Below are 21,920 nucleotides of genomic sequence, written 5' to 3'. Positions count from 1 at the left end.
GGAGGAGGATGAGGACGTGCTGGAGGTCTCAGAGGGCGGCCGGGCCGTCTTGATGGGCGTGGCTGTTGGCGTTGCGTTACCGCTGGACTTGAGCCGATCGTTCTCTGCTTTCAGCGCCTCAATCTCATTCTGTTTAGTGACAAAAGAATGAAAATCAGACAAAATGCCTCATTCATTTCAAGATTATGCATCGCTTCTATTGGAGTAGTAGCCAATTACTTCATGTCCTATGGTCCTAAGTCCTGAATTTGGACTGGGATACATGATAACCTATGTTGGCTTGCAGTGACCCAGGTTCTATTCAGCCCAAGATTATTTATTCTGGGAGATGGGTCAGTCCTAAGTAGAATGGATAAACACATAAGAAGCTGGGTCCAGACTAGTTTAATAATAGCCAGACAGATTATTTTAAGAGGATGGATGAACGAAGGGCTGCCGTCAATCCAGGAGTGGGCTTGTGAGATGGAAAGGGTGGCACTGCCCCGTTAGGCAGTTTTGTTCAAAATATATAATATATAAAAACGGTTTGCAAAACTGGATGTCTATACTGGAAAATGGGGAAAGTACCTGAGCTTTCTGGAGGGCTCCTGAGAAGCTTTGTACTGGGGAGAGACGTGTATTATGGTGTTGTCATTTATATATATAAATACATATGTTTATTTGGTTTATGGCTTATCGTCTATTTTGTTACTATTTTGTTGGTCTTAAATACTGTGGTTACTGTTTCATCTTTTCTTGATTTTTGTCTGGGTGGGTGGTGATGACAAAGAGGAGTGTTCTTGTTACGAATTGTATGTTTTGTATGAAAAATTAAAACTGTTAATTGAAGAAAACTAAAAATGAGACAAACATGCCGGCCTCTGTTGTTATTCTGAATGAGTATTATTGGAATTATGGTCTGTAAGCAGCTTTTTGATTTTGATTTTTAAAGCTCTCTTTGTACTGAAGGTTAAGTCTCAGATAAGGAGCCTGACATGATCCCCCAGATCTGAACCGAGACTAGAGGCGTCTACAGACGGGGACATCCGCATCCACAAAGATCCACTTAACCGCAACATTTATGGTGATATTACGTATGCTCCTTTTAGGAATATGAAATGACGCAACAGATTATACTTTAAACTGATGGGGTAATGGGAATGATATAAATAAATCAGATAAGTGTATTTGCAGGGAGAAAAACATCATTTTGTATTTTTTTTTATCCCGATTCATGGCCTATTGTAGTAAAGTGAGTAGTTTATTAATTGCCAGTTTTGGAGGCGATACAGCATGCTGGCTCAGTGTAACTTGTGATAGCTGGAAAGCCAGAGTATCCTATGTTCTCCTAGTTTTATGTTTCTTTGCATTACTTTTTCTCAATAAGATGCCTCATTAAAGAAATTCTTAGTTGACTAACACTCATTTGATTCTGTCAACTAATTGATTTGTTGATTCAATCGAGAGCTCTGGAGAACTGAGTTTCTCCAGCAAGAATCGTGCAAAAGCCACACTTTAAATCTTCTGCTTACCAGAGATGGTTAGAAGTCATTTTTGCAAAAAGTTTTCAGTATGACAAAAAGCCTAAAACGTGACTTATCCACTAAGAGGGGATAGCCCTATTAAGAAGACAGGTATAAACATGACTGAAGACTCCTTCATGTTTGGCAGAAGTGACATTCTTTACTTCCATGACCTCAATTTGACCTTTTCAAACATAAATGGATGCCCACAGGTCAGTCAGCAGGCACTTGACCTGAAATTCAGTCGGAGAGTTTAACCACACCTGCATGCGGTTCATGGCTTCTCGGATCTGGTCCAGGTGGTGGGCGGAGCTGAGTGCCTCCAGGCGAATGTCCGTCAACTTGAGCTCCTTCTCCCTCAGCTCGTTCTTCAGCTGGAGGATGGTCTCGGCCTCGGCCTCGGTGCATTCGCACAGCCTGCAACCAGGGTTACACACAGGGAGGAGGAGGAGGGGGGGTCACCAAACACACACACACACACACACAATCTTAAAGAGAAAAAAATACACACTGAAAGGAAACTAGAAAGCTGAAGTTCAGAGGGGAGCTGGAGTCGGTGGTGAAAACCACACAGGCAGGTACAACATGAAAGTGATTGGGGAAACTGGGACATTTGGGACAACGAATCCATTCCCATTTACAATACTCTCCATTGACTAACAATGCAGTGATCACACAGTAAACAACTATAGAATAAATGTTGGTGCTGTGGTAGTAGCCCTTTCATCGTGATTCAGTTATTTGCATAATAAACAGGCAGAGATTTGACACAAAAATAGAGTTAGATGCAATGCTATTTTGCTATGTCGAACACATGACAAGAATGTGTCACGTGTTTAATTCCATAATTGACACGTCTGCATGCTATGCTTCTTAAAAAAGTAAATTATCTTAGCAGCTGTCACACAGCACAAAGCAGATGTGTACAGTACATGCTTGTTGCTGGTTGGCAACAAGGCCACATGAGCCAATTTGTTCTGGTATGTGCTTGTCCTTTTCATCCTTTAGTCAGCTTACTGTTACAACCAGACACTTCAGAGGTCCTGGTTCAGTTAGTGAACCAGAGACGTCATCACCTCCGACATGCCGAGGTGTTTACGGCACTAAGATGCAGAATAAAGTCACACAAACACACCCCACTGCACACACGCTCCCCTGGGAGCATGCCACTCAGTGCCTATTACCGAGATCTGTGCTTGTAGACCACATGACCGTGTTGCCTTTTCTTTGACGTCCAAATGGGAGAGGACTTGCTATCGCAAACGCACTTGCTAGAGCAGGAGAGACGTTAGATAAAAGGATGAAAAGAAAAGTCGGAAAAGAGGTAAAAGAAAGTTGTGGTAAGGATTAACAGACATTTGTGAAAACAAAAAAAATAACTACTGTTTGCAAGATGTACAAGGGGAGAGAACTACCTGTGTGTATGTGTCTATATATTATATAAATATATATATATATATATATATATATAATATATAATATATATATATATATATATATATATCATCATATATATATATATATATATATATAGTCCATGACAAAAGTCTTGTGTTATGTACAAATTGACGAAGGTGCCGTGAAATATATTCTAATCAAGATTTATTTACAAGAAATGGCTCATTTTAATCCCAACAACTTTTGTAAAATGTTTCGTGCAAAAAGAAACTGTCAAAAAAGTTTTTAATATTCACAGATGGGTAAAGCCCATTGAGTCAATTTTTGCAAAGACATAAGGTTGTCGCCTTGTCATATGAGCTCACCTGTGACTAATAATGGATCAATTAGGTCTCAGGTGGGTATAAAACCACCCCAGTACACTAGACCTTCACATCAACTGCAACTAGACCTCTGCAAACATGCCTAAGATTCACCTGAGATAAAGTTTTGATTATCAAGAGGCTGAAGACCAGATCCACTGCGTGTGTGCAGACACCTTCAATGTGTCTCAACATCAAGTACAGAGGATTAAAAAAACATTTGAAGACACGGAGATGTTTTTGACAAGCCCTGGTCAGGCAGACCTCGCAAGACAACTGCTCGAGAGGATGTTTGTTGGCTCGAAAATCCAAGGCCAGCCATTTCCACTGCAGCAGAGCTCCACCAGACCTGGTCCCTGAAGTCCTGTGTCACCAGAATGGTTTGTCGGATCTGTCTCGAAATGGCCTCCATGGTCAAATCAGTGCCCAGAAGCCAGCACTAACAAAAGACAACTGAAAAACCGTGTGGCATTGCCAAGGCCCACAGCCTGCTAAAAGGTAGGCGCTGGAGAAGTGGAGAAAAGTGGATTTTTCAGATGAATTTCTGTTGAATTACACCACGTTGCCGCAAATATTGCAGGAGACCTACTGGAGCCCGCGGAATCCAAGATTCACCCAGAAAACAGTGAAGTTTGGTGGCGGAAAAATCATGGTCTGGGGTTACATCCAGTATGGGGGGGTGCGAGAGATCTGCAGGGTGGAAGGCAACATCAATAGTTCAAATTCCAAGAAATCTTAGCTACCTCTTATATTCCAACCATAAAAGAGGCCAAATCCAGCAGGATGGTGCCCATCGCATACTTCCATCTCCACTTCAAAGTCCTCAAGGCGAAGAGATCAGAGCTCCAGGATTGGCCGGCCCAGTCACCAGACATGAACATCATGGAGCATATGGGGTAGGATGAAAGAGGAAGCATGGAAGACCAAACCAAAGAATACTGAGAACTCTGGAGGCAGCAAGACTGCTTTCCTAGCTATTCTGATGACTTCATCAATACATTGTATGAATTCTTGCCAAACCGCATGGAGCAGTCCTTCAAGCTCATGGAAGTCATACAAGATATTAAATGTTAATCTCACAGCATCACTATTTAATTTGCTGACATATTTTAGTATTTGTAGTAAATTTGTTCAATTTCTGTATAGGCAACAAAACTTTTGTCTTGCCAAAATTTGACATTTCTGTCAAATATTTTTTATTTTTTTTAGTGAAACTAATTTATTTCAGTGCATTGAACATCATTTGGGAGGGTTTTAGATTTTCATATGAGCTATTTCTTACACCAATTGATTAATTAAAAGTCTGGTTAAAAGCTGGTGTTTCTACAAAATAGATAAGCGACAAGACTTTTGTCAGGGACTGTATATATTGACACACACACACACCCAACACACACACTGTATGTATGTGTGTAAAAACTCACTCTGTGGTGGAGGGCGATGAATGCAGCGTGGCGATGCTGCCTAGCCTGTTGTCATGCTGCAGTTTGGGCGAGGAGGGCAGCGAGTCGGTCATCTCCTCCATCTCGTCGTGGGACTGGGATTTGGTTTTCTTCTTGCTGAAGGCCTGCTTGAAGGAGCTGCGCAACTACAAGACAGATAACACAAATATACACAGGCAAAAACGTCAATATCGTCATCCATTAACCTCTTCAATCACATCATGTCAGTTCCCAAGAGATAAGCTCTGGCGACATAACATCCTGCCAGATCAGGAAGTCACTGTGTGTTGTTTCCAAGCACATGGTCACTGTCTGGTTAAAAAAGGTAAAGAGGGAGGCAAAAAGCAAGGCTGTAAGTAGAGATGGAAATGAGAGAGGAGGGATAGGGGAGGAGCAGGCTTTTTAATGTACCTAAAAATGAAGGCTAAACAGGCAATCAAAATGAACAAGGGATGAGGAAAAGATGGAGGGAGGAACAAGGGAAGGATTGCCGTATCCATGCCGACGTTTCCAGAAAAGGAAAAGAAGAAATTGCTCTGAGAGTGAAAAAAAAGAAAAACAGATGAAGGAGCGAAGAGAGGAAAGGATAGGGGGTTGGGGAATAACCACAGCACACACGGAAGATACTCCGGGAGCCACTGACCTGAGCCGGGATGGTATCAGCCACCTGAAGACGCAGAACACACCCAACGTTAAGCCACGCAAACACACACTCCTTACTGAGCACTTTGCTCTAAGCATACAGGTAGTGCAAATGCAAGGTTGATGATAATGAAGATGATTTCTATGTATGATTACGTTCAGAGCATCCCAATGTATCGTTCTGTCATCTGATTGAGATATACACAGCCATGTTTATCTGATTTTTAACATGGGTGTCCACAACCAGGCAAAGATACGAGTAGCTTCCCATGCTAAGAAAACATGTTTTCCATATGAGTTATTTAGTGCATTTTGTGTACAAGACCTGCAATATAAGTACAGTATGTGGCACCAGACAAGCTTACACGGTTATAAACATGAAGTACAAGACGTTACATGATATCAACAGGACCCAAATCATGCTAAAAAGAACAAACAAACAGCACATTCATTCAATATTAGTACATGTTAATACACTTTAAACATTTTACAACACCGCCCAGTGCATTCTGGGAGAGGCTCCAGGCCCCCTGCTAACTTGAGCAGGAGAAGCAGCTATAGAAAATGAACATACCGGTATATCATTTTTACACACGTCATGTCATGTTAGTCTTAAAGGTTGAGCCTTCTATGGACAGTCTTGATGTTCACTCGTGTGTGCAGTTATGAGTTTGCTAAAAAATGTCTTCTGTGCGGACTTTTTTTTGACACCTTCTACAGTGACGTCTGTGTCCTGCTTTAGGCTGCTTGAGCAGCTCAGATGCTTGCTGGGATAAAGTCCTTGCCTTATTGAAGGGCACACTACCTATCATGACCTGATGCTTTCCTGCTCCCTCTTCACTCCCTTCTCAGTAACCTCAGTTCAACCCTATCAGTGTCTCCACTCGTGTGTGCACCAAGGCAGGATTTATGCAAATGAATAATTAATCGCTGCTTAAATAAGGGATTGATTTGTATTCATGAGCTGACTTGAATTTGTTTAGGAGGGTCTCACTTAACATAGCAGGCTAGGGTGTCACTCTCAGTGATGAACTTTTGGGCTGTTAGCATGCATTTCATTTCAAGGGCAGGCGTTTTGCATCGCAGCAGAGAGTGAACACTGGCTCTGGCTCTGCGCTCTTTGGCTGAGACGGAACTTCTAATATGTCATCTGGCTGACTCAGGGGGCTGCAGAAAAATAACAGCTCTCCAGCCAGGGACTCTGAGCTGCTATTGTAGAGTTAAGCAAAGGGCAGAAAAATCGGAGGGAGGGACAGAGAGAGAGCTTTATAGTTGTGCATTTTTTGATAATTGGCTTTTTTGTGTAGATTTGTGGCTATTTGGGGAAATAAACCTCAGTAGAAAGTGAACCACAAAGCAGGTGCTAGTACATCTTAGACACTTAAGACCACCAAAGAGAGACAGAAGTTAAAGTGAACTTTATGGAAGACTTGAGCCTTTCTAGACCTTGAAACTTGACCAAGTTCAGGTGAGTACCTGAGGGATTAAGAGTCCTTGTAAAAAGTACTGTGGGAAGTGAGAGTGTTTCTCTTCTGCTGAGACTTTCCCACTCAACTCAGCTTTCAAGCTGAATTTAAGTATCCAAGCGGCCACTTGGCTCCTTTCCAACTTAACTTCCATGCTGTTGTCACTCCATATGAAATTCAAAGTGCATCTCAAACAATAATTGCAGTGTGGTTAAGTCCTCTGCCCAACCCCTCTGTTAGCCCTCGCCACTGGATGGTACCTCAGCCACTCAGCTGATACCATCTCAACACTGTAACCTAGCAACGGGAATATGATGGCCCGTTAAACAAGAGGTAAATTACGATTATAAGATTTTGCTGAAGACCTGTGACAATCGGTAAAATGCTCTGCCTTCAATAGGAAAAGTGTCCAAACAAAATCATGGATTGTGAGTGGTGAGCTGATCACGAGCTGTGATTGGATGGAAATTAGCCCAACCAAATTACTGGTTAACCAATTATTCACAAGCTGACTCACTCAACAGCAATTTCACATGTGACTAAAGAAGGACAAAGAATGGAAAGGCAAATCTTAAGTCAAGCTACTTGCAGGTATATTCAGGATATTCAACACATTCTACCCTTACGTGTCAGACATCTAGTTGATTTCAAAGCTCTTTCAGTGGGTGCAACAGTACAATAAGCTTTATATTATAGACCCATAAAAATGATATTACTCCAAAACAATTATTAAGCAAACAGTAATGTAAAAATCTTCTTCTGTTGTCTGCTGCCACTGAGTGAATAGATTTGAGATGAAAACAGTTAAGTTTCATAGCCTGTAGGTACACTAAAATCAAATTCAAGTACCAAGTAGCAAAGTGAAGTTGTTGGTGAGTAATTTACAGATTTGTTTTTCTTATTTTATATTTTCTGGTATTTTATGCCTCATCTGAGATTTCCTTTCTTGTTGTTGCTAATTTTTTGACTCAACTTTTCTTCGCAGCTATTGTCTCACAATGATAACACCTACCCAGCTCTTCTTCTTCTTCTTTTTATCTTCGGCGTCCTTGCCCAGACTGCCCATGCTGGAGTGACTGGCTGCGCTGTTGATGCTGGACATGCTTTCCGATGAGTGCTGTCGTCTAATCCGCAGGTCTGTGACAGACAGAATTTACCTTTGAATTTAGTGCACTGAAAAGATGAGATACAAAGTAACACTGATCCATGTACCAAAGTGTTTCGATGCAACACCTATGGTTACTGGTGGTATCAGATAATGAAGTTTAAACCGCCTTTTCACACCTAAAAGTCCAAAGTTTATGTTTTTGTTACATTGTACATTTGATGTGGTTAGTTTTGGTTTTAAACTGCAGTTATGCAAGCACTCTAAAAGAACTATACAAGACAGAACTACGTCCTGTTGTCATCATATATGTGAGCCGCTCTCCCGGTACTTGTATTTGATTGGTTTTCAGACAGACTTCCCCCGTCCTCTTGTTTCATCAACTGACTGCTGCAGATCATTTTCTTTTGTTGTTTTTGAGACACAATACAAAGGAACTTTACTTGGATTTTGAGGAACTGCAACATTTATTCAGAGACAAACTGAATCCTACACTGTACATTAAGGCTACTAAACTGCCAATTTATTCGCTGTTATGATAGCGGAACGCTGTCTGCTCAGAGAGCATTCACCGTCACACTCTCTCGTGTAGCCTATACACTAAGCACTGAGCATCCCCAGTCTAATACCACGACGATAGCCTGCCAGAGCTTCCTGTATTTGGTCCAAAAGTCCGAACCATCCAATAAATGAATTCCCACTGGAAACAAAATGGACCATGGTTCAGTTTGATCCGGACCAAGACTACCTCTTTCGGTCAGAGCAAATTTCGGCTGTGGTCCGGGGGAGTTTTCAGGTAATCTGGGTTTGGATCAAACTGAAAAGTCCGAAAGTCCGGACCAAACGAAGTAGGTGTGAAAGCCCCCTAAAACCAGCAAACACAAGCTGAGTAGCTACTTACAAAATACGGTGCACCTACAGCGCAGCCAAACAAACTCACGTTATTTTGATAATGAAGTCACCCAAAAATAATTGCGTCTGTGACAAATGTGTTGCATTTCCTGTGACTACTTTACAATAAAAGCCAGCCTGTGTTTCACAATTTAAACACTTATATTGTGAACAAGCAGCAGGAAGAAAATGTTGGGTAAGCATTTAGCACTTAATACAGCCGTAAGAGAATGAACAGTGAGGCTGATTTCAATTAGATAAAAGAGGGATCAGTACTGAATGTAAATGCATTGAATGGGTTTAACTAAAAAAATGGAACACATAGTATACTGTATATCATAACTTATTATAACTTTACAACAATTTTTGGGGTTAGCTTGGTGTGAATGAGGAGGATGGACACTTGAAAAAGTAATTTACCAAAATTGATGACACATCTGATTTGGATTATTTCTAGGACTAATCAAGGCTTTCCAAAACTGAAATATACAGCACAAACACTTTAAGCATTAGGGGTTTAATTCCCCCTGGGGCCAATCAGGCTAAAAAATGCATCCACTCAGTAAACACTAAGGCATCTAAGGCCCCCTCAAAACATCACGATTTACGTCAAACAGTTCCTGCTGGTTTCTTTGTTACCTTTGTGTAGGTGGTCAGGGCCATTGAGCGCCACCTGGATGGCTGTCTGAGCATCAGTGTTCTGGGTCTTCAGTGTCTCTATTGTCTCCCTCAACTCAACCAACTCAGTCTCCTGGAGAGAGACACAAGAGAGAGGAGAGAGAGGGGTTTAACAAAAGGATGACGCACCAAAAACTGTTCTTCGTTTGGCTTCGTCACTGGAAACAAATTCCTAAATTTGGCATTGGCATGGCATTCCGTGGAAGGGAATCAGAGACAAAAATGAAGGGAGGGTATTGAAGAAGATAAAAGTCTCCCAGTGGATTTGCCCCAACCCCCGCACCACCTGCTTAGAATAAAAAAAGAGCTCTACCCTGTTGAACCAACACGATCTGATAGAAGGAGTCTCCTATTTGGCATGACTGAAAACCCACTGAGGGCTGCAGATAGGGTTTCCGGTTTAATTAAAAGTTGGGACAGCCTTGTTCAACAAAGACATCCCACCAGATCCCAGTCTGCTTTAATTTATAGAGGATTAAAAAGCTGTCAAGGCTCGTCAGCATGTGTGTGTTTGAACAGAGGGAAGTATTCATAATTTGTGTTAGGGATATATCTTTAAGCATATTGCCGCTGCTGCTGTTGCTACTGTGTGATCAGTGTTTCAGCGCAATTCAACCTCTTCTGAAACCTCCTGTCGGTCAAAGAGTTGACTTGTATGAAAATGGGAAAAAAATAGACCAGGGAACAGATAAATCCCGGAGGATTTTTGAGGCATACACTGGTTTTACATTTGTTTTTGGGCCTTAGGTTCATGGAAAATGCTGAATCCTTGCAAGCTCGTGCAAAACCAGGCTTTTTACCTTCTTGTGAAGCAAATTGATTTTGCACTTTAAGTAAGTCAAACACCTTTGGTTAAGGTTAAGAGAAAAGTTAGAGAAAAATTCAGGCAACAGCTAAAACTTTAATAAGAAATTTTTTTTGAAACCCTAGAAACCTTTCATATGGGTCAGTAACTAAACCTAAAGATAAAAAAAAAATCCATTAACCGCTGACCTCTACATTCTTACGTGTCACTGCACTATTTCAATGTCAAACCAGTGCCTGTTTCAAATCATTTCTCCTCCCTGTAATCCTTTTGCCATGGAGTTCACACTCAGTATATTTCAAGTTCCGGACTAAGCTCTTGTACCTTTTGTTCTGCGGTCATGGTGAGGCTCTGCAGGCGGCAGGTCATGTTGCTCAGGCTCTTCTCAAAGGCCGCCACCAGGTGAGCCTGCAGACACAGAGAGACACAAATAGTCTTCAGCTTCTGCAGGGGTGTAGGGTAACGTGCCATTAAGTCATTTTAGCATTTATGTTTGCACAGGCAAACAATAAAAACTTATATAAAATATATATAAAAATATAAAAATACCCCTATCCACAATAAAATGAGCTCTGTCAAATATAATAACTCAAATATAAACACAACGCATCACTATGTATAAATCATCTCCAAAAGAAAAAAGTCCTCCCTTGAAGAAAAAGCCTAAACAGAGTATTAATGGGTTTGTCCACTGCTTGTTGACAATAGCTTTCAAGTGAGTTTTTGCTTGAGCCAAAGACGATTGAGGAGCAAACGAGATGTAGTGTGGAACGTTTGTACGCCCAAGTTTGAAGTTTTTTACTTTGCCCGCCTGAAGAGGTTCCCTTATAAAGAACTGCTGCGGGGATATCTAGCATTTAATAAAACAGCAAAAATATATGGCCCTTCACTTTGAGTCAGGCTCAGATTTCAAGGGCAAGTTCACACCAAGCATGTTCAGAACGGTTTATTTTAACAGGGTAGTTTGTTAAGAGCATTTTACAGTATACAACTTCATAGTTGCATCTTATTGCTACAAAAACATCTTTCTGGAATAACAGCACTAAGAAAACACTCAGCAGCACTGAGAGAATGATGCCGATATCGCAGATTAATGCCCTCCCTTACTTCATCTGTCACCTGAAGATGCAGAGGCGACACGCTGAAGGATGGCAAATGTTTCACGACATTACGCCATCTGCTCTGCTGAACCTGTGGTTTGTGTGTGTGTCCGAAAGATGTGTATCTGTGCATGTGTTTTTTGAATATGTTTATGTCTGAATGTCTGGTCAAGCCTTATGTTCTCGGTTGTGTGTCCTGTAAATCTGAGTCTGTAAAATCTGTGTGTGTGCGTTCTGCCAGCTCATCCTCCCATCCTTTGCTAGAGACCCTGAGACACCTGTCAGGCCTGGTGTGTCACAGAGAGGTGGGCAGCATGCCCAGACAGATCAGACAATCTCTGCTTCACACACACGCACACCACAACCCCCCCACACACACACACACACACACACACACACACACACACACACACACACAAAACACACACACACCTTTGCATTAACAAATACAAGGATTTGTTTGCAAATAGCAATTTAGCTCTGTCAAAAGGGAACAATGCCTAATTTTCTATCCTTGTGTTGATTTAAGGACCTCTTAACCCAAACAAACACACACACACACACACACACACACACACACACACACACACACACACACATGCACCCTGCGTTGCCTCTTCCACTCTGTGTCCCTGGCTGAATCAGCAAGGGTCTTGACCTTTAGAAATGCCAACTGTTCCAACTCATCTCTCCAACTTCACATCTCTTTCCAACTCCACCTGTGAGCTCCGTCTCAACACCCCCTGCCCACCTGTCTGACATGAAGGAGGCGCTGATCAGACTGTAACGTGTCCTGTGGCCGAACCATCTGTCCTGCTCCTGGGGCCCAGCCCCAGTGGACACGCCTGCACCCTGAATCCCCATTATTCTTACTGTCGTCCTGATCTGGTCTGGCGAGGGTGGGCCAAACCAATGAACTGGACGAGCAGAAGTCAATGGTGTTGGTGCAGCTGGACGCCACTTCTAAAGACGCGGATGACTTGACTTAAGGGGGTTGTATGTTGGCAGAAGACGAACGACGCACAGTCACGACTACAGTGGTCTAAGCCAGAACCTACTGCTGGGCTACCTTTTTTAAACACTACGGAGCAAAGGGGAGGGAGCGGATGGGTGGGAAGAAAGGGAATGATAAAGAAGAATACGGCCAAAAGACAAATAAGAAGAACAGGGAGTTATAGGGAGTGAGGAACTCTTTTCAAGCTGAGCAGAAATGGAGAGGCGACAAGGTTAGAATGACACAGTGACGGCTGCGTAGAAAGAGGAAGAAGATTGAGAGGGGAGGAGGGGCGCCTGGTTGAACTCTTCAACACGCTTTAGTGTCAATCCAGGCAGGAAAGCGTATCCCCTTTACAGGCTTTAAGGTGATACAATACCTTACCTCACCAGTTTGGCAGCATTTGTTTTTCTTAAATCCCTTTTAACAGGATGTTAGTTTCTCTCATTCGGCTACATTTTGATCAAATAATACCAAAAAAAACCACACAGTTAATTAAAATTACACATGTGGGGAGTTCTTAATCCAACATGACAATGGAGCAGTTTACTTGAAGGTATCTACATAAGAGTGTCCTGAAGGTGTTATAAACATAAACAAGTCATAAACGTTTATGACACAACGCTTCTTTTAATAAGTGTCATTTGATTTTATCATGACAATATAGAGTTAGGGTTGTGTCATGACAGTGGCATGTGTTCATGACAGTGTCACTCTTATGTAGATACCTTCAAGTAAAGTGTTACCATATGTTTTTAATAGTAGTCATTTCCGATGACAGCATGCATGACAGAGGGTATTGACACCTCTGTGATAGTTCATTTAATTTCCCACACAAAACAAACCTAGAAAATGATAACAATTTTGCATGAAGAGGTGCAGCAAATTAGAGAGATCAAGATCAGGTGACCTTTATCACTGAAAGATTTCCTCTGTGGCTCTCTGATGAAAAGACAGGCGATCAATGAAAACATATTAACCATTATAAATGAACATAATACCCTCTCGCTAACCTTAAAAATACATTATGACATCATCAATTCTGGTAATTTTAATGATTAAACTTTAAGGATTGCAAGTAGAGAATTAGACCTTTGGATGCTTGACGCCCTTTCTAAAACTACATGGTCAAATATGCATTCATTTGAGGTCACAAATTGAAATGATGTTTTAGAATACACAACCCTGTAATGTATTAAGAATAAATTGCAAGGAAACTAGTGTTACATAACATCACATTAAGGATGCAAGACATCCTCAAAATATTGTTTCAAAGTGCCTTTTAAAACCAGGTTCCTTCCTGAGAAGATGACAAATTAAAAACGCCATCATATGCAGCTTTTAATTTAGCCAAACATCTACCAATGTGTAGGGACCTGTACAGCATGTATTTCACACAGACGTGTTCAGGAACAAAATGAGCTCCCTGGACCGACTTTTACATCCATGATTTTTAACGGCAGAGTAACGTCAAACAATCTGCTTCCTGTTTCCACAGCCACGCGCATCCCCAGTGTATGAGAATGGTCATGTGATATGCATTGTCAAATATGTGTTGACATGGACAGAGATTAGTTATGCTACAGAGCCTAAACTCTTGTGTGGACGGAGTTTGTTTTTGTTTTAACATGCTGTTAAAAACGTAGTAGTATGGATGTAGCCTAAGCGATGTCCCTGGCAGGTCTTGCACATGACACAGTGTCTAGTTTTGTGCTGTGGGTGGACAGCATGTCAGGGCTACTGAGACACACACAGAAGGATAAGACGAGCAACCCACCACGCTGTCATGTGGTTACAGCGCGATACAGCACCAGCATAACACAGACTGTGTTGGTTTTTGTTTTTAAAATCCCAAGCCTCTAACATGAGAGTGGGCGCTGTAAAGCACATATGGGTGTTTGCATATGGCTTGGCACAGTAAGGCATGAGACTGGTAGCCTTTTCCACTGCTGTTTTGATGTTTAGTGACCTTGTTAAGGGCCAGTGAATATCAACAACATGTATGGCAAACCAGTCTTTAATTCAGATTGTGTCTTGGAATATATCTCCCGTTTAAATAAATGTACTACACAAAGCTGTGGCAAATTGAAAATATATGCAACACATTGTTTAGCTCCTGCAAAGTGTAAATTGTTGTTCTCACCCAGCCATGTTTGATTATTTCTTGAATGTTTTTTCTTCTTTATATTGTTGTAGTGTTACAGCATATTTTTCTATTTGTTGCAGGATAATTAGAATCCTCTCAGTAGCTTTTGAAACCAGTATCAAATACTATAAATTATAAGGCAGCATCGGCAAGTTTTGACTTTACCATAACCATGCTGAACTGTAAAGAAACACTAAGAATTCTCTGCAATGTTTTAAAATTTTACACATACTGTAAAATGCGGGTGCGTGCCACTAGTTTTTTCAAGCAAGTTGCTTGAAAAATGTAGTCAATTATTTATTACTTATAACTCACTGATTATAACATCACTAATTCCTCAACAGCCAAAGTAATTTCTTACATTACTCATTAACGTTTAGTTTTGTTATTCATCCCAGCTCCGTCACAGGTACATTTAAATGGCACACACACAAATATTATGTAAGTTATAACAAAAGTATAAAGTTAGTTTATGCGTATTTTTAAATGTGTTTAAATAGAAAATTAGACATAATGGTTTAACAAGGAGCCAGCTTATGTTTTGGCTGTATTTGTTAGAGTCAACAGCTAGCTTAACGTTAGCCCCAATAACGGCACAGGACAGGTGATAACTGAATGTAGGCTTACCAGTGGCTAACAACACAACATGTTGGTTCATATTTGTATATTGGGTTTCTACTAGAACATATTTACATGCTTTAATGTTAAAAAGACACATTATTTTCATACTGTCTGTATATTCTTGAGCTCACGCTCTGTCTGACACACACTGTTTTACCACCTGCCTCTTTGAGCCCCCCCATCCCAAAAAAGCCCAGTCCGCTCTGATTGGTCACCGTTTCCGGGTCTTCCCGCTCTCTGAGTCTCTGCACCCTAATTGCAGCTGGGGATTGACTGTAACGGCACTGTAGCAGCACTTTCTACCTATATGTAGTATAGTTGGGACATCACAACCGTACAGAAGTCCTGACGGCTCGTTTAAAGGCACAGTTTCTCAATACAGGCGGTGCATATTTCTCTGTGGATTGAGAATTTTGATACTTTCACAGTATTTATATAGCACCTCAACCTAATTTAGAATCAAAAAAGACATGGGAATCTTACTTTTTCCAAGGGACCTTTAAGAAAATTGAATGGTGAATTATTCCACTGAGCCTATACTGCAAATGTGAAACTCTATGCATAGTTAAGCTTTATGTGAGATTTACCATCAACTAATTTGACATGACCAAAACAAACAAGAAGTTGTCTGACTCTACATAACTCCTCTTTTATAAAGACATGTCTCCCTTTTCCAGTCTTCAGGTTTTCCTGCAGTTTAGCCTTCAGTTTCAGCTCTGAACAACTTTGTGATCAAAGCGTCCGACCAAAGCGAAGACCCTGTCTGCCTCCACGCATCAGGCACTTGGCATTGAGGGCGGAGAAGATGCTGGAGTTTGTCGATCTATCTGCATCTGAGCATTTCGTCGCGGGGTTGGAGGTCTCTGTATCTCACTCTGTTGCTCCCACGCATGACGCACTTGAGTCTAGAGTCACTTATCCTCATCGCCCTGTTCTCTTTCTGCACCCATCTATCTCTATTTGATACTTCCTGCATGGTTGAATGGTGGAGAGGCTCTTGTTCTCGCTAAAACCCCACCGGCTGAGACAAAAGCAAAGAGACAATCCTCGCTGTACCGCAGATACACAAACGCGTGTAAGAAAACATGCCACCTAAGGACAGGCACACAAAAACACACACGAAAAAAATCCAACAAGCAAAAGCCTAAATACACGCACGGTGGCTTCAAACACAAAGAAAAGGAATTAGTGGGCGTCTTAAAGATTTATATTCCTTCCAGAGCTTCGATAGGCAGCGCATCACATAAAAGCTCTCTGACAGCAGGTTATCATGCAAATGAGGCGGCGGTTTTGACGGCGCATTTTGAAGTAAACAAACTCACATTGGCAGACAGCTGAGACGTCAGGGTCGCCACCTTCTCCTGAGAGGCGTCCAGCTCCCGACGCAGCTTTCTGATTTGCTGTTTGGGGAAGAAAATTGGTTTAGTTAACACTCATGAAAAAAAAAAAAAAGCCAATGAGACGTTGAACTTGCAACTCCTGTGTTGATATCTTTGATGTAAAAACCGTGCAGTTACATGGTAATACTGTGTAAAAAGACACTGGGGTGAAGTGTGAACACAAAGTGTGGGGGATTACCGTGGAATTTTGGACTGTTTGGCCCTTGATTGAAAAGAGAAGAGTAAAAATTAACACTATGTTGCATGCCTCCATCAAACAGCATGTACTGATGTGGCTGGAGAGAAAGAGGTTATCACAAGCCACAGCACTGGTTTTTTCACATTTTCACTCTGAGCAGCCAAGCAAGAGATAGATAAGTATTCCTGATCTGGGTCAAATAGCATTAGCAAATGCCTGATATTGTTTCTTGCATAATAAGATAATTGCAAGATGTGTCAGTTTACCAAAGTGAACAGCCAAAGTACAAGAAAGTATTGACAATCACAGAAATCTACTTGGTTTCTTTCATACGGCTTAGTTCCAAAGTGCTGTCAATATCAGAATTTTGACGTGTATGTCTTTTTTTTTCTAAATATATAATTCACAATTAACAATGTATAATGCATATAACAAATAGCATATTTCCCCCTTGTTTCAACCGAATGCATTGGCAGTTTTGTCATTTTAAAAGGTTTTAGATTTAGATTTTAGCTAAAAAAAAATGCTAACACTGCTTAGCCATGTTGGTTAACTCCAAGTAAATGACAATAAATTCAAGACCTGTGTAGGTCACTGGACTCTGAATCGGATCTGAAAGTAGAAAACATAAAGGAATAAAACTCCAGAATTGGGTAATTTGTGGTACTGCACTGTGACTGTAGTCCAGGATTGTCACTTTGTATTGCGTGAGCTGTCCTGAAATGCTAAACCCTACCCAAACAGCACAGTGTATTTGCGATTACTGTATGACCCATTCTAGAAGTTAAAGCTCTAATAAACAAGGACAGACAACAGGAATTCTAAGAGAAGTCACAAAAATCAAACCATAAATCTGGAAAATCAAAGAAGAATCAGTGTTTAACTGAATAGGACTGTTGAAGAAAGCCAGACAAACAAAAAAGAGCAGGAAGGGCATGCATTACGTATGTATAGTGTATGTTTCAGTAATGAGTAAATTACATAAGCTATGTAGCGCACGGCTGATGAAGATGAAATGAATGCAAAAGACGGTAATAGAAAGCAGTGCAACATGGGGTTAAACTGCTTTATTGTAGAACTTGAAACATCCTTATCCCTCATCACATTTCTCATATTCCTGTAGTTTTTGGTTGAAACTCATCATCAATAGGCCAAACGCAGAAAAACTGCCTTAATGCATGTGACTTAGAGGTTTTGACTTGGGTAAAAATTCAGGTAACTTGAAACTTAAGACAAAACTCCTTTTTTTCCTCCTCCCAGCTACCTTTGATGTGCTCATGAGCAAGGCACTTAACCCCCACTCACATCTGCAATGCAGCTACACTGAGCACCTTTAATGTGTAAATGTCTTCAACTGTATGAACGTGAAGCAGGAAGGTGCTAAAGAGAAGCAGACGTGCAGCCAGACCACATATTACCCATCCTTACCTCTGAGTGGGCTTTCTCCTCCGTCTGTAAAGTAGAGAAATATAAAATTAAAACCAAAAAAGGTTATTGGCTTTGTTTGTTGTGTTTAATCAAACAAACTTTAAAAAAATGAATTAGAATATACAGTATGAGAAGCTTTTTAATTGAAGACAAATTATAAACTGGCCAATACATAGCCAAAGAGAATCAAATAAATCAGCGGTCTTCAACGTTTTTTATACCCCTTAACTGAAAAAGAGACGAAGCAGGGACCCCCTACTACATACTGTACATTGTATTAAATGAAGCTGCACATTAAACTGGGCTTACAATAACATTGAGGTTAGCCTAGAGCCTTTACACATACCTTTTTTGCATAGAAAACTAAGCCATTAAAATAGCCTAATAAATATAGGCATGCTTTTATAAATCATGTTTTAGTGTTTGACATACATGGGGAACAGTAAATCCTTAGGATCAACTGTAACTGAGTGACTACCTTGCCTATATGCCAGTAAACCTATCAGCAGTGGGGAGTTGTATTTTCAAATATTTTGTTGGACTCATGTTAAGACTTTTTATTTTTTGAAAAAACTTTAAAAGATTAACAATAATTTGGAGGTCCCCTTTCATTGACTCTGAGGACCCCCTAGGGGTCCCGGACCCCCTGTTGAAGATCCCTGAAATAAATGAAATAAGATTAAAACAGAGGATATCAATTTCTCTCTCATTCATCCTGGCCTGTCTCTGCAACTTGCCAGTGAAAATTGAAACAAGCGGTGGTGGGTGGTAATCAATTCTTGCCCAGAAAACAAATCTGTTGCCTTGCTGAACGTGAAGACTTGGAGCGCTGCCTGTTCTATTACAAACCCAACACTTATACTCTTATTGGTAAGTCAGGAGCATGCAGCGATGGAGTTGTTTTTTGGTTCTACAGAAACAGAAGGGACAAGACAGAAATATTGGAAGAGAGTGTCTGTGAAATGCAATGCCACACTGCATCACTTGGAAGAACTGAAGGCTTTAATTTAACTCTGGGATGAATTCAGCCATTTGCACCAACAATCAATGTTTAAAAGTCTTGCTGTCCCAAAATGTCTTCCTAGTTCACTTTTTTGTGCGATGTACTGAGTTCCAAAGCAATGCGTTGAGATGTTTAAGGATTTGGGGGCGCTGTTGGGTATATAACAAAATAAGGCAGCTTTAAAACTGCATTAACTGATTTGCAAACTGTAAACATATCACTGACACATTATTACCTTATAAAAGGTATTATGGCAAACTTGTTGGCTCACGATTAGCATTTAGCAGACACAAAGCAACATTATAATTTATGTGATGTGGTTATCCTGGCCACTTGTTGGATAAAAATCAAATATTTATTCTTCTATTTAACTCTTGAGATAACTATATGGCTTTTTAGCTGCTAAATGCTACTATGTGACCAACTAGTTGCCAATTTTTCAGTTTGTGCTTGTTAGGTAGTGGAACAGTTTATCAGAGCTTGTTCACTGAAAACTGCCTTCTGTGTCTGGAAACAAAACCGATGAGAAGGGCAAGACTCAACCAAAACATTAATGCTGCCGTTTGACCAAAACAAAGGGTTAAAGAAACTCCACAGGAATTAGAGCCCAATATATAGGCAAGCTGATATTATCAGCCCATATAAGGCATTTCCCGAACTATCGGTATTGGCATTTATAATGGCTAATAAAAAAAAAAGATAAATATAAATAAATTCATGAATGAATATTTAAAAAGATTAAATAAAAACAGACTGTCAACCATGTTAGGAGTGTTGGCGTTAAATAGTTTGTACACCAGAGGGCCCTCTACAATGTCCTACAATAGAATATACTAAAAAGAAAAGATATTTAATGTTCAAACTTTTGTGTTTTTGCAAATATTCACTCATTTAAATGTGATGCCTGCAACATATTCCAAAAAAGCTGGAACATGGGCAACAAAAGACAGGGAAAGCTGAGGAATGCTCAAAAACACCTGTTTGGAACATTCCACAGAAGGAGCATACCCAAAAGGCTCAGTTGTTCACAAGCAAGGATGGGGCGAGGTTCACCACTTTGTGTTCACAATGCGTGAGAAAATAGTCCAACAGTTTACAAACATTCCTCAATGTACAGCTGCAAGGAATTTAGGAATTTCATAATATACGAAAGGATCCAGAGAATCTGGAGATATCTCTGCAGGTAAGCAGCAAGGCTAAAAATCAACATTGAATGCCTGTGACCTTTGATCCCTCTGGCGGCACTGCATTAAAAACTGACATCACTATATCATGTCCTCCAGGCCAAAGAGGAAAAGGACCATCTAGATTGTTATCTGCACAAAGTTCAAAAGCCAGTATCTGAGATGGTATGGGGGGGTATGTTAGATCAGTTGGAACATCAAATATCTTGTGTTTGTATTGTGTTCAATTGAATATAGGTTGAAAAGGATTTCCAAATCATTGTAATGTTCCAACTTCATTGGAATTGGGTTTTTAAATAGTGATTGCAGCAGCTTTACTAGATAGATAAAGTATACAGCACTGGACTGTGATGCTAACTCTGAAAACTAAGGTTAAATTAGAAAGAGAAGCTGACCAGCTACTTACCGCAGAGTACAGTGAAGACGTGCTGGAGACCAGAGACAATGAAGAGCCATGGACTGTAAGCACATATGAAGAGTAATGAGAGAAATGTAAAACAACAAAAAAATACTATGTGACCATTCAATATTTACAATGAATTTGACCATGAGCGAGTTCTATAATGATTTGAATTGCTTTTTTTTTTATTCTTGATTACACAGCTGACTCAATAGCTCTTACAAGCTATGGTAACTTGCTCAGATGATGTGAGCTGTGAACAGTTATAAGTAGGCAAAAACACGATTTGAATCGTTAAAAAGTTGACCTCTACATGTGTGCAATCACAGCCTCTTACATCACCCACAGAAAGATCAGAGCATAGCGAGCCTTCAGCCAAGTCACGCAAGCTGTGAACGCACGGCCAGAGCTCATCAAATCTGGTATTAAAGTACCTGATGACTGATGGGACTTTACTTTGGTGAATGTGGCCCTGAAATAATTTCTAATGGCTCCTTATTAGGGAGGAAATCATTGGAATGCAGTTCACTTGAAGAGTGTGTTTACGAGCATGTCCCACCGTGTGTCCTACCTTCGTCAGTGCTGTCCCTGAAGGAGCCGGAGCGGCTGATGGCCCGCGGCCGGTCCTCCAGGGAGGTTGCACTACCACCCAGTGGGTGACCCTCTCCATAAAGTTCAAAGGAGTCCTGGGCAGGGATGCTGTTGGAGCGGGACATGCTGCTGCTGCCCGGTGGCAGGTTATACTGGCTGATGTTGGTGGGGCTCACTGTGCGGAGGAGAAAAACACCAACATCGATGTTCAAGTTATAGACTAAAAAGGTGTAAATTGCATCAGTGATTAGTCATTCATTCAAGAAATAAGAACACAAATACAGCGGAATATGATTGTATAATGTTACAGATGTGCTATGATTTTTTTCAAGACTTTTCTAGATATTTTGAATCACAGCATTATTGCCTTGGTTTGTTTTACCAAGGCAATGTGTCAACTGGTCATATCCCGCTTCACAGAATGTTTTTTAAATAAAGAGATTTACAAAGATACAATACAATTTAAAGTCATAGAGGAGACAAAAAAAGATAAAAGGATTATGAATTGTGATAATTATGATAATAAATGGAAATGCATTAGCTAGTCTAACAAGTATGCATAAATAGTATATATATATATATAT

General features: G+C 40.6%; 1 protein-coding gene across 14 annotated transcripts in view; it reads right to left on the bottom strand.

The window, feature by feature from the left end:
• Nucleotides 1-21,920, bottom strand: part of nav3 (neuron navigator 3) — a 223,688-nt gene that overhangs the window by 14,290 nt on the left and 187,478 nt on the right. For 7 of the 14 annotated variants that reach the window (XM_032505782.1, XM_032505791.1, XM_032505786.1 and 4 more), the window contains 13 exons: nucleotides 21,317-21,511; nucleotides 20,752-20,804; nucleotides 18,159-18,182; nucleotides 16,731-16,754; nucleotides 16,475-16,552; nucleotides 10,616-10,699; nucleotides 9,448-9,559; nucleotides 7,825-7,949; nucleotides 5,348-5,371; nucleotides 4,687-4,850; nucleotides 2,687-2,773; nucleotides 1,766-1,919; nucleotides 1-129 (listed from right to left, as the gene is read on the bottom strand). The exon at nucleotides 1-129 is cut by the window's left edge and continues 58 nt beyond it. In XM_032505782.1, coding sequence (XP_032361673.1) covers nucleotides 1-129; nucleotides 1,766-1,919; nucleotides 2,687-2,773; nucleotides 4,687-4,850; nucleotides 5,348-5,371; nucleotides 7,825-7,949; nucleotides 9,448-9,559; nucleotides 10,616-10,699; nucleotides 16,475-16,552; nucleotides 16,731-16,754; nucleotides 18,159-18,182; nucleotides 20,752-20,804; nucleotides 21,317-21,511 — 1,253 coding nt within the window. The remainder of the gene's footprint in view (nucleotides 130-1,765; nucleotides 1,920-2,686; nucleotides 2,774-4,686; nucleotides 4,851-5,347; nucleotides 5,372-7,824; nucleotides 7,950-9,447; nucleotides 9,560-10,615; nucleotides 10,700-16,474; nucleotides 16,553-16,730; nucleotides 16,755-18,158; nucleotides 18,183-20,751; nucleotides 20,805-21,316; nucleotides 21,512-21,920) is intronic. The other 7 variants (XM_032505789.1, XM_032505784.1, XM_032505785.1 and 4 more) reach the window with 7 other exon arrangements.

The sequence above is a fragment of the Etheostoma spectabile genome, chromosome 23 (assembly GCF_008692095.1).
Source record: "Etheostoma spectabile isolate EspeVRDwgs_2016 chromosome 23, UIUC_Espe_1.0, whole genome shotgun sequence".
In the NCBI taxonomy this organism is placed as follows: Eukaryota; Metazoa; Chordata; class Actinopteri; order Perciformes; family Percidae; genus Etheostoma; species Etheostoma spectabile.
The sequence above is the reverse complement of the archived record's forward strand: the minus strand, read 5'-3'. Positions and strand labels throughout refer to the sequence as shown.